Here is an 11,327-nt window from a genome sequence, read left to right as displayed (position 1 = left end):
CGGTTCGGACCCCGGGGTGGGGGTGGGGGGCACGGCCCAGGAAGCAGCGGGGGATTAGCGCTGGCGTCAATCCCATCAGCTCACCCCGGCTGCTCAGGTGAGCCCGGGCCGCTCCCCCCCGGATCCGCGCGGGCCCCAATTAAGGGCTCAGGGACGGGATTTTGGGGGGGGGGGGGGGCGGGGGTCCGGGCTAATCCGGGGGCGGGGGGGGGGGTATAAGAGCAGGGGGGCGCGCGGTGGCCAGGGCAGTGGCGCTGGTGGCGCTTGGGGACGATGGCGACGGGCGCTTGGGACGGGGCGGTTTTCGCCGCGCGCCGGCGTCACGACGACGATGACACCACGCGCGACAGCATCTTCACCTACACCAACAGCAACAACACGCGCGGTGAGCCGCGGGGACACGCGGGGACACGCGGGGACACGCGGGGACACGCGGGGCAGGGGGCCTGGGGGAGTTTTGGGTGGTTTTGGGGCGGTTTTGGGGTTGGCGGTGAAGGTACGCCAACGGCAGAGAACGCGCGCGGCGAAGACATTGGGGACATCAGGGGACACAGAGAGGCATGGAGGGACACTGAAGGACATCAGGGGACACTGGGGGACACCAGGGGACACCGGGGCAGGGGGCCTGGCGGAGTTTTGGGTGGTTTTGGGGCGGTTTTGGGGTTGGCGGTGAAGGTACGCCAACAGCAGAGACGCGCGCGGCGAAGACATTGGGGACATCAGGGGACACAGAGAAGGACCCTGAAGGACATCAGGGGACACTGGGGGACACCGGGGGGACACGCGGGGACACCGGGGCAGGGGGCCTGGGGGAGTTTTGGGTGGTTTTGGGGCGGTTTTGGGGTTGGCGGTGAAGGTACGCCAACGGCAGAGATGCACGCAGTGAAGATATTGGGGACATCAGGGGACACAGAGAAGGACACTGAAGGACATCAGGGGACACTGGGGGACACCAGGGGACACCGGGGGAGGGGGCCTGGGGGAGTTTTGGGTGGTTTTGGGGCGGTTTTGGGGTTGGAGGTGAAGGTACGCCAACGGCAGAGATGCACGCAGTGAAGATATTGGGGACATCAGGGGACACAGAGAGGCATGGAGGGACCCTGAAGGACATCAAGGGACACTGGGGGACACCAGGGGACACGCGGGGGAGGGGCCTGGGGGAGTTTTGGGTGGTTTTGGGGCGGTTTTGGGGTTGGCGGTGAAGGTACGCCAACGGTAGAGACGCGCGCAGCAAAGATATTGGGGACATCAGGGGACACAGAGAAGGACACTGAAGGACATCAGGGGACACTGGGGGACACCGGGGGGACACGTGAGGACACCGTGGGAGGGGGCCTGGGGGAGTTTTGGGTGGTTTTGGGGCGGTTTTGGGGTTGGCGGTGAAGGTACCCCAACGGTAGAGACGCGCGCAGCGAAGATATTGGGGACATCAGGGGACACAGAGAAGGACACTGAAGGACATCAGGGGACACTGGGGGACACCGGGGGGACACGTGAGGACACCGTGGGAGGGGGCCTGGGGGAGTTTTGGGTGGTTTTGGGGCGGTTTTGGGGTTGGCGGTGAAGGTACCCCAACGGTAGAGACGCGCGCAGCGAAGATATTGGGGACATCAGGGGACACAGAGAAGGACACTGAAGGACATCAGGGGACACTGGGGGACACCAGGGGACACCGGGGCAGGGGGCCTGGCGGAGTTTTGGGTGGTTTTGGGGCGGTTTTGGGGTTGGCGGTGAAGGTACGCCAACAGCAGAGATGCACGCAGTGAAGATATTGGGGACATCGGGGGAACAGAGAGGCATGGAGGGACCCTGAAGGACATCAGGGGACACTGGGGGACACTGGGGGACACCAGGGGACACGCGGGGGAGGGGCCTGGGGGAGTTTTGGGTGGTTTTGGGGAGGTTTTGGGGTTGGCGGTGAAGGTACGCCAACGGCAGAGACGCGCGTGGTGAAGACATTGGGGACATCAGGGGACACAGAGAAGGACACTGAAGGACATCAGGGGACACTGGGGGACACCGGGGGGACACCGGGGACACGTGGGGCAGGGGGCCTGGGGGAGTTTTGGGTGGTTTTGGGGCGGTTTTGGGGTTGGCGGTGAAGGTACGCCAACGGTAGAGACGCGCGCGGCGAAGACATTGGGGACATCAGGGGACACAGAGAAGGACACTGAAGGACATCAGGGGACACTGGGGGACACTGGGGGACACCAGGGGACACCGGGGCAGGGGGCCTGGGGGAGTTTTGGGTGATTTTGGGGCGGTTTTGGGGTTGGCGGTGAAGGTATGCCAACGGTAGAGACGCGCGCGGCGAAGATATTGGGGACATCAGGGGACACAGAGAGGCATGGAGGGACCCTGAAGGACATCAGGGGACACTGGGGGACACCGGGGGGACACGCGGGGCAGGGGGCCTGGGGGAGTTTTGGGTGGTTTTGAGGCGGTTTTGGGGTTGGCGGTGAAGGTACGCCAACGGCAGAGATGCACGCAGTGAAGATATTGGGGACATCAGGGGACACAGAGAAGGACACTGAAGGACATCAGGGGACACGCGGGGACACCAGGGGACACGCGGGGCAGGGGGCCTGGGGGAGTTTTGGGTGGTTTTGGGGCGGTTTTGGGGTTGGCGGTGAAGGTACGCCAACGGCAGAGACGCGCGCGGCGAAGATATTGGGGACATCAGGGGGAACAGAGAGGCATGGAGGGACACTGAAGGACATCAAGGGACACTGGGGACTTGGGGGGAGGGAGTTTTGGGGAGTTTGGGGGAGTTTTGGGGAGTTTTGGGGAGTTTTGGGGTCAATGGACATCAATGGCAACAACGCGCGGTGAAGACCTGGAGGGACATGGGGACATGGGGTGACAAAAGGGGCAGGAAGGGACATCGGGGTGACCAAAAGGCACAAAGGGACACGAGGGGACACAGAGGGACGTGAGGGGACACCAAGGCACACCAGGGGATCATTTTGAGGGAGAACTGAGGGAATTTTGAGGTCAACACCAACCTCCACCACCACTTCCACCACACCCAGCGGGCACGAGGTGACACGAGGTGACACAAGGGTCACTCAGGGCCACCACCGCTGACCCCGCGCTGTCCCCCAGGTCCCTTCGAGGGCCCCAACTACCACATTGCGCCGCGCTGGGTGTACAACCTGACGTCGCTGTGGATGATCTTCGTGGTGGTGGCCTCGGTGTTCACCAACGGGCTGGTGCTGGTGGCCACGGCCAAGTTCAAGAAGCTGCGGCACCCCCTGAACTGGATCCTGGTCAACCTGGCCGTGGCCGACCTGGGCGAGACGGTCATCGCCAGCACCATCAGCGTGGTCAACCAGATCTTCGGCTACTTCATCCTCGGCCACCCCATGTGCGTCATCGAGGGCTACACCGTCAGCGCCTGCGGTCAGTCGGGGTGGGGACAGGGGTGGGGTGTGGGCAGTGCCTGTGGTCAGCTGGTGTGGGGTGTGGGGTGTGGTCAATGCCCGTGGTCAGTCGGTGTGGGGTGTGGGTCTGGTCAGTGCCCGTGGTCAGTTGGTGTGGGTGTGGGCAGTGCCTGTGGTCAGCTGGTGTGGGGTGTGGGTCTGGTCAGTGCCTGTGGTCAGTTGGTGTGGGGTGTGGGGTGTGGTCAGTGCCTGTGGTCAGTTGGTGTGGGTTGTGGTCAGTGCCTGTGGTCAGTTGGTGTGGGGTGTTGGGTCTGGTCAGTGCCTGTGGTCAGTCGGTGTGGGGTGTGGGCAGTGCCTGTGGTCAGTGTCTGTGGGGTGTGGGTCTGGTCAGTGCCTGTGGTCAGTCGGTGTGGGGTGTGGGTCTGGTCAGTGCCTGTGGTCAGTCGGTGTGGGTCTGGTCAGTGCCTGTGGTCAGTTGGTGTGGGGTGTGGGGTCTGGTCAGCGCCTGTGGTCAGTTGGTGTGGGGTGTGGGTCTGGTCAGCGCCTGTGGTCAGCTGGTGTGGGGTGTGGGGTCTGGTCAGTGCCTGTGGTCAGTCGGTGTGGGTCTGGTCAATGCCTGTGGTCAGTCGGTGTGGGTCTGGTCAGTGCCTGTGGTCAGTTGGTGTGGGTCTGGTCAGTGCCTGTGGTCAGTCGGTGTGGGGTGTGGGGTGTGGTCAGTGCCTGTGGTCAGTTGGTGTGGGGTGTGGGTCTGGTCAGTGCCTGTGGTCAGCTGGTGTGGGGTCTGGTCAGTGCCTGTGGTCAGTTGGTGTGGGGTGTGGTCAGTGCCTGTGGTCAGTCGGTGTGGGGTGTGGGTCTGGTCAGTGCCTGTGGTCAGTTGGTGTGGGGTGTGGGTCTGGTCAGTGCCTGTGGTCAGTTGGTGTGGGTCTGGTCAGTGCCTGTGGTCAGTTGGTGTGGGGTGTGGGGTGTGGTCAGTGCCTGTGGTCAGTTGGGGGGGATATGGGATGTGGGCAGTGCCTGTGGTCAGTTGGTGTGGGGTGTGGGCAGTGCCTGTGGTCAGTTGGTGTGGGGTGTGGGTGTGGGCAGTGCCTGTGGTCAGTTGGTGTGGGGTGTGGGTCTGGTCAGTGCCTGTGGTCAGTTGGTGTGGGGTGTGGGTCTGGTCAGTGCCTGTGGTCAGTTGGTGTGGGGTGTGGTCAGTGCCCGTGGTCAGTCGGTGTGGGGTGTGGGGTCTGGTCAGTTCCTGTGGTCAGTTGGGGGGGATATGGGGTGTGGGTCTGGTCAGTTCCTGTGGTCAGCTGGTGTGGGGTGTGGGGTTGGGGGGTGGGGACATGGTGCATGCGTGTGGTCAGTTTGGGGAGAGAGATATGGGGGGTGGATGTGGGGTGGGATGTGGGTCAGGATTGCGGGTCAGAGATGTAGGGCCGGGGTTAGGGTCAGCGGTGTGGGTCACAGATGTGGGTCAGCGGTGTGGGTCACAGATGTGGGTCACAGATGTGGGTCACAGATATGAGGCAGGGGTGTGGGCCACAGATGTGGGTCACAGATGAAGGTCACAGATATGAGGCAGGGGTGTGGGCCACAGATGTGGGTCACAGATGTGGGTCAGGGGTGTGGGTCAGGGGTGTGGGTCACAGATGTGGGTCACAGAAATGGGGCAGAGGTGTGGGTCGCAGATGTGGGTCAGGGGTGTGGGTCACAGATTAGGGTCACAGATGAGGGTCACGGATATGGGGCAGGGGTGTGGGTCACAGATGTGGGTCAGGGACTTTCTATGGGTCTGGGCGCTATGGGGCAGCCCCAAAGCCCTGCAGGCATCACGGTGCTGCAGTTCCCGGCCTCCAGTTCCTCCCCATAGCCAGGACTGGATGTTATGGGGTTGTCTGTGGGGTTCTATGGGTTTGGGTGCTATAGGGCTGCTCTCTATGGGTCCAGGAGCTATGGGGCAGCCCCATAACCACCCCAAACCCCTGCAGGAATTGCGCTGCTGCAGTTCCTGGAGTCCAGTTCCTCCCCACAGCCGGGACTGGATGTTATGGGGTTATCTATGGGGTTCTATGGGGTTCTGTGGGGCTGGGCACGAGAGGGCGACTATCTATGGGTCTGGGCTCTATGGGGCAGCCCCATAACCACCCCAAACCCCTGCAGGCATCACGGTGCTGCAGTCCCTGGCCCTCCCCACAGCTGGGACTGGACGTTATGGGGTTGTCTATGGGGTTCTATGGGGTTTGGGCTCTATAGGGCCGTGTCCTTTGGGGTTCTATGGGGCTGGGCGCTATGGGGCAGCCCCATAACCACCCCAAACCCCTGCAGGCATCACGGTGCTGCAGTTCCTGGAGTCCAGTTCCACCCCACAGCCGGGACTGGACGTTATGGGGTTGTCTATGGGGTCCTATGGGGTTCTATGGGGTTCGGTGCTATAGGGCTGCTCTCTATGGGTCCAGGAGCTATGGGGCAGCCCCATAACCACCCCAAACCGCTGCAGGCATCACGGTGCTGCAGTCCCTGGCCCTCCCCACAGCCGGGACTGGACGTTATGGGGTTGTCTATGGGGTTCCATGGGATTTGGGCTCTATAGGGCCGTGTCCTTTGGGGTTCTATGGGGCTGGGCGCTATGGGGCAGCCCCATAACCACCCCAAACCCCTGCAGGCATCACGGCGCTCTGGTCCCTGGCCATCATCTCCTGGGAGCGCTGGTTCGTGGTGTGCAAACCCTTCGGCAACATCAAGTTCGACGGGAAGCTGGCGGTGGCCGGGGTCCTCTTCTCGTGGATCTGGTCCTGCGCCTGGACCGCGCCCCCCATCTTCGGCTGGAGCAGGTGGGGAGGGGTCCCCAGGCCCTGGGGAGGGGTCTGGGGGGGTGACACGAGTGTCCCCAGGGGGTCACAGAGGTCACGCGAGTGTCCCCAAGGTGTGGGGAGGGGTCTGGGCCGGGGTCCTCTTCTCGTGGATCTGGTCCTGCGCCTGGACCGCGCCCCCCATCTTCGGCTGGAGCAGGTGGGGAGGGGTCCCCAGGCCCTGGGGAGGGGTCTGGGGGGGTGACACGAGTGTCCCCAGGGGGTCACAGAGGTCACGCGAGTGTCCCCAAGGTGTGGGGAGGGGTCTGGGCCGGGGTCCTCTTCTCGTGGATCTGGTCCTGCGCCTGGACCGCGCCCCCCATCTTCGGCTGGAGCAGGTGGGGAGGGGTCCCCAGGCCCTGGGGAGGGGTCTGGGGGGTGACACGAGTGTCCCCAGGGGGTCACAGAGGTCACGCGAGTGTCCCCAAGGTGTGGGGAGGGGTCTGGGCCGGGGTCCTTTTCTCGTGGATCTGGTCCTGCGCCTGGACCGCGCCCCCCATCTTCGGCTGGAGCAGGTGGGGAGGGGTCCCCGGCCCTGGGGAGGGGTCTGGGGGTGACACAGAGGTGACACGAGTGTCCCCAGGGGGTCACAGAGGTGACACGAGTGTCCCCAGAGTTGTCAGGACCCCGAGATCCCTTGGGGTCCCCTGAACCCGGAACCTTCCCGAGGAATTTGGGGGGGGGGTCCCTTTTGCCCCCCCTGACCCCCGATGTCCCCCTGGGCAGATACTGACCCCATGGGGGTGCCCAAGGTGGGTCTGGGGGTGACCCCCCGAGGTCCCCAGGGCTCCCCCAGACCCGAATCCTTCCCGAGGAATTTGGGGGTCACCTCTGACTCCCCGAAGTCACCCTGACCCCACGGGGGTGACCCGGGTGTCCCCAGGTGTCCCCAAGGTGGGTCTGGGGGTGACCCCCCGAGGTCCCCAGGGCTCCCCCAGACCCGGATCCTTCCCGCGGAATTTTGGGGGGTCCCCTGACCCCCGCTGTCCCCCTGGGCAGGTACTGGCCCCACGGGCTGAAGACGTCGTGCGGGCCCGACGTGTTCAGCGGCAGCTCGGACCCGGGGGTGCAGTCCTACATGGTGGTGCTGATGGTCACCTGCTGCTTCTTCCCGCTGGCCGTCATCATCTTCTGCTACCTGCAAGTGTGGCTGGCCATCCGTGCGGTGAGGAGAGACCCCCGCCCACCCCCCGCCCCCACCCCCGAAAAAAATCCTGAGCCGGGAAACCCCCCCCCCCCCCCCCCGGGGGGAAAATACAGGAACAAAAAAACCCGGGGTGGGGGGGGAAATACAGGAATAAGAAAACAAAACAAACAAAAAAAAGCCCTGCAAAAAAAAATCTGAGAAAAAAAAAAAAAAAAACAAACAAAAACAAACCCAACCCCCCCCAAACCCACACCAGGACCCCCCCATGACCCCTCTAACCTCCCCATCTCCCCCCCAGGACCCCCCCAGGACCCCCCAGGACACTCTAACCCCCCCATCTCCCCCCCAAATCCCCCCAGGACCCCCCCAGGACTCCCCCAGGACCCCTCTAACTCCCCCAGCCCCCCCCAAATCCCCCCAGGACCCCCCATGACCCCTCTAACCCCCCAATCTTCCCCCCAGGACCCCCCCAAGCCCCCCCAGGACCCTCTAACCCCCCCATCTCCCCCCCCCCCGGTGGCGGCCCAGCCGAAGGAGTCACCCCAGATACCCCTGAAAACCCCATAACACCCCCCAGGACCACCCCAAACTCCCCCAGGACCCCCCCAGACACCCCCAGGACCCCCCTAACTCCCCCATCTCCCCCTCCAAATCCCCCCAGGACCTCCCCAAACCCACCCAGCCCCCCACAGGACCCCCCCAACTCCCCCATCTCCCCCTCCAAATCCTCCCAGGACCCCCCCAAACCCCCCCAGGACCCCCCAGGACCCCCTTAACCCCCCAATCTCCCCCCCAAATCCCCCCAGGACCCCTCCAAACCCCCCCAGGACCCCCCAGGACCCTCTAACCCCCCAATTCCCCCCCCCCCCGGTGGCGGCCCAGCCGAAGGAGTCACCCCAGATACCCCTGAAAACCCCATAACACCCCCCAGGACCCCCCCAGACACCCCCAAATCCCCCCCAGGACGCCCCAGGACCCCTCTAACCCCCCAATCTCCCCCCCAAATCCCCCCAGGACCCACCCAGGACCCCCCTAATCCCCCAATCTCCCCCCCCAAATCCCCCCCAGGACCCCCCCCCAAACCCACCCAGGACTCCCCAGGACCCTCTAACCCCCCAATCTCACCCCCCAAACCCCCCCAGGACCCTCTCAGGACCCTCTAACCCCCCCCATCTCCCCCCGCAGGTGGCGGCGCAGCAGAAGGAGTCACCCCAGATACCCCTGAAAACCCCATAACACCCCCCAGGACCCCCCCAGACACCCCCAGACACCCCCAAATCCCCCCCCAGGACGCCCCATGACCCCTCTAACCCCCCAATCTCCCCCCCAAATCCCCCAGGACACCCCCACCCCCCCCAGGACCTCCCTAACCCTGCAATCTCTCCCCCAAACACCCCCCAGGACCCCCCCAGAATCCCCCCTAACCCCCCCATCTCTCCCCCAAATCCCCCCAGGACCCCCCCATCACCCCCCTAACCCCCCCATCTCCCCCCGCAGGTGGCGGCGCAGCAGAAGGAGTCGGAGTCGACGCAGAAGGCGGAGAAGGAGGTGTCGCGCATGGTGGTGGTGATGATCCTGGCCTACTGCTTCTGCTGGGGGCCCTACACCGTGTTCGCCTGCTTCGCCGCCGCCAACCCCGGCTACGCCTTCCACCCGCTCACCGCCGCCCTGCCCGCCTTCTTCGCCAAGAGCGCCACCATCTACAACCCCATCATCTACGTCTTCATGAACAGACAGGTGAGCGGCGCACCTGGGCGCACCTGGGGGCACCTATGTTACACCTGGGCACACCTATGGGCATGGGGACACAGCCAGGAGATGGGATATGGGATATGGGATATGGGATATGGGGTATGGGATATGAGGTATGGGGTATGGGATATGGGATATGGGATATGGGATATGGGGTATGGGATATGGGATATGGGATGTGGGATATGGGATATGGGATATGGGATATGGGATATGGGATATGGGATGTGGGATATGGGATATGGGATGTGGGTTATGGGATATGGGTTATGGGGTATGGGATATGGGATATGGGATATGGGGTATGGGATATGGGATATGGGGTATGGGATATGGGATATGGGATGGAGCCACCATCTACAACCCCATCATCTACGTCTTCATGAACAGACAGGTGAGCGGCGCACCTGGGCGCACCTGGGGGCACCTGGGGGCATGGGGACACAGCCAGGAGATGGGATATGGGATATGGGATATGGGATATGGGATATGGGATATGGGATGTGGGATATGGGATATGGGATGTGGGTTATGGGATATGGGTTATGGGGTATGGGATATGGGATATGGGATATGGGGTATGGGATATGGGATATGGGGTATGGGATATGGGATATGGGATGGAGCCACCATCTACAACCCCATCATCTACGTCTTCATGAACAGACAGGTGAGCGGCGCACCTGGGCGCACCTGGGGGCACCTGGGGGCATGGGGACACAGCCAGGAGATGGGATATGGGATGTGGGGTATGGGATATGGGATATGGGGTATGGGATATGGGGTATGGGATATGGGATATGGGATATGGGATATGGGATGGAGCCACCATCTACGACCCCATCATCTACGTCTTCATGAACAGACAGGTGAGCGGCACACCTGGGCGCACCTGGGGGCATGGGGACACAGCCGGGATATGGGATATGGGATATGGGATATGGGATATGGGGTATGGGGTATGGGATACGGGGTATGGGATATGGGGTATGGGATGTGGGTTATGGGATATGGGGTATGGGGCATGGGATATGGGATGGAGCCACCATCTACGACCCCATCATTTACACCTTCCTGTCCCCCTGTCCCCCGTGTCCCCTCTGCCCCCTGTGTCCTCCCTGTCCCCTGTCTGTCCCCATGTCCCCCCCTCCCTCCTGTCTCCCCTGTCCCCTGTGTGTCCCTTGTGCCCCCTTGTCCCCTGTCTGTCCCCATGCCCCCTGTCTGTCCCGTGTCTGTCCCTGTGTCCCTCATGTGTCCCTCATGTGTCCCCCATCCCCCTGTGTCCCCCATGTCCCCCGTCTGTCCCCATGTCCCTCTGTCCCCCGTGTCCCCCGTCTGTCCCCACGTCCCCGTGTGACCCCATGTCCCCCGTCTGTCCCCATGTCCCCCTGTCCCCCGTGTCCCCATCTGTCCTCATGTCCCCCCTGCGTCCCCGTGTGTCCCCGCAGTTCCGGAACTGCATCCTGCAGCTCTTCGGCAAGAAGGTGGACGATGGCTCCGAGGTGTCCACCTCGCGCACCGAGGTGTCCTCCGTGTCCAACTCCTCCGTGTCCCCCGCCTAGGGACCCCCGCCGCCCCCTCCCCAATAAAGCTTTGTACCTCCCGGACCGCTGTGGCACCCGTGTCACCTCCCCGCGCGGGCCCCGCTGTGCCCAGGGCACTGGCGGTTCTCAGTGTCCCCTCCCAGCGCTGGCCTCAGTGTCCCCAATGGCTCTTGGGGTCCTCAGTGTCCTCTCCTTGGTGTCCCTGATGTCCCCAGAGCGCTCGGGATGCTCAGTGTCCCCTCCCAGCGCTGGCCTTGTTGTCCCCAGTGGCTCTTGGGGTCCCCTCTTTGGTGTCCCAAATGTCCCCAGAGCACTGGCGGTTCTCAGTGTCCCCTCCCCGCACTGTCCCAAATGTCCCCAGTGGCTCTTGAGGTCCTCAGTGTCCTCTCCTTGGTGTCCCTGATGTCCCCAGAGCGCTCGGGATGCTCCGTGTCCCCTCCCAGTGCTGGCCTCAGTGTCCCCAATGGCTCTTGGGGTTCTCAGTGTCCCCTCCCAGTGCTGGCCTTGGTGTCCCCAATGGCTCTTGGGGTTCTCAGTGTCCCCTCCCAGCGCTGGCCTCGGTGTCCCCAATGGCTCTTGGGGTTCTCAGTGTCCCCTCCCAGTGCTGGCCTCAGTGTCCCCAGTGGCTCTTGGGGTCCTCAGTGTCCTCTCCTTGGTGTCCCCAATGTCC

The 11,327-nt window shown here is 63.5% G+C and overlaps 1 protein-coding gene across 1 annotated transcript; it reads left to right on the top strand.

Moving 5' to 3' along the window:
- The first annotated feature begins 257 nt into the window (after window positions 1-257).
- On the top strand, window positions 258-10,720 carry LOC137467135 (red-sensitive opsin). Its single transcript, XM_068178692.1, has 6 exons — window positions 258-385; window positions 3,106-3,402; window positions 6,028-6,196; window positions 7,214-7,379; window positions 8,859-9,098; window positions 10,562-10,720. The coding sequence occupies exons 1-6, from the start codon at window positions 274-276 to the stop codon at window positions 10,673-10,675; spliced, it is 1,098 nt and encodes a 365-aa protein (XP_068034793.1). The 5' UTR covers window positions 258-273; the 3' UTR covers window positions 10,676-10,720.
- Window positions 10,721-11,327: the final 607 nt, after the last annotated feature.

Source organism: Anomalospiza imberbis, unplaced genomic scaffold, assembly GCF_031753505.1.
Source record: "Anomalospiza imberbis isolate Cuckoo-Finch-1a 21T00152 unplaced genomic scaffold, ASM3175350v1 scaffold_52, whole genome shotgun sequence".
In the NCBI taxonomy this organism is placed as follows: Eukaryota; Metazoa; Chordata; class Aves; order Passeriformes; family Viduidae; genus Anomalospiza; species Anomalospiza imberbis.
This window is presented reverse-complemented; position numbering and strand designations above follow the sequence as displayed.

Excerpts from the sequence above, each read along its gene's own strand:
- LOC137467135 (XM_068178692.1), top strand. The coding sequence starts at position 274 with ATGGCGACGGGCGCTTGGGACGGGGCGGTTTTCGCCGCGCGCCGGCGT. Across the intron at positions 7,380-8,858 it reads TGTGGCTGGCCATCCGTGCG|GTGGCGGCGCAGCAGAAGGA; the intron begins GTGAGGAGAGAC and ends CTCCCCCCGCAG. Across the intron at positions 9,099-10,561 it reads ACGTCTTCATGAACAGACAG|TTCCGGAACTGCATCCTGCA; the intron begins GTGAGCGGCGCA and ends GTGTCCCCGCAG.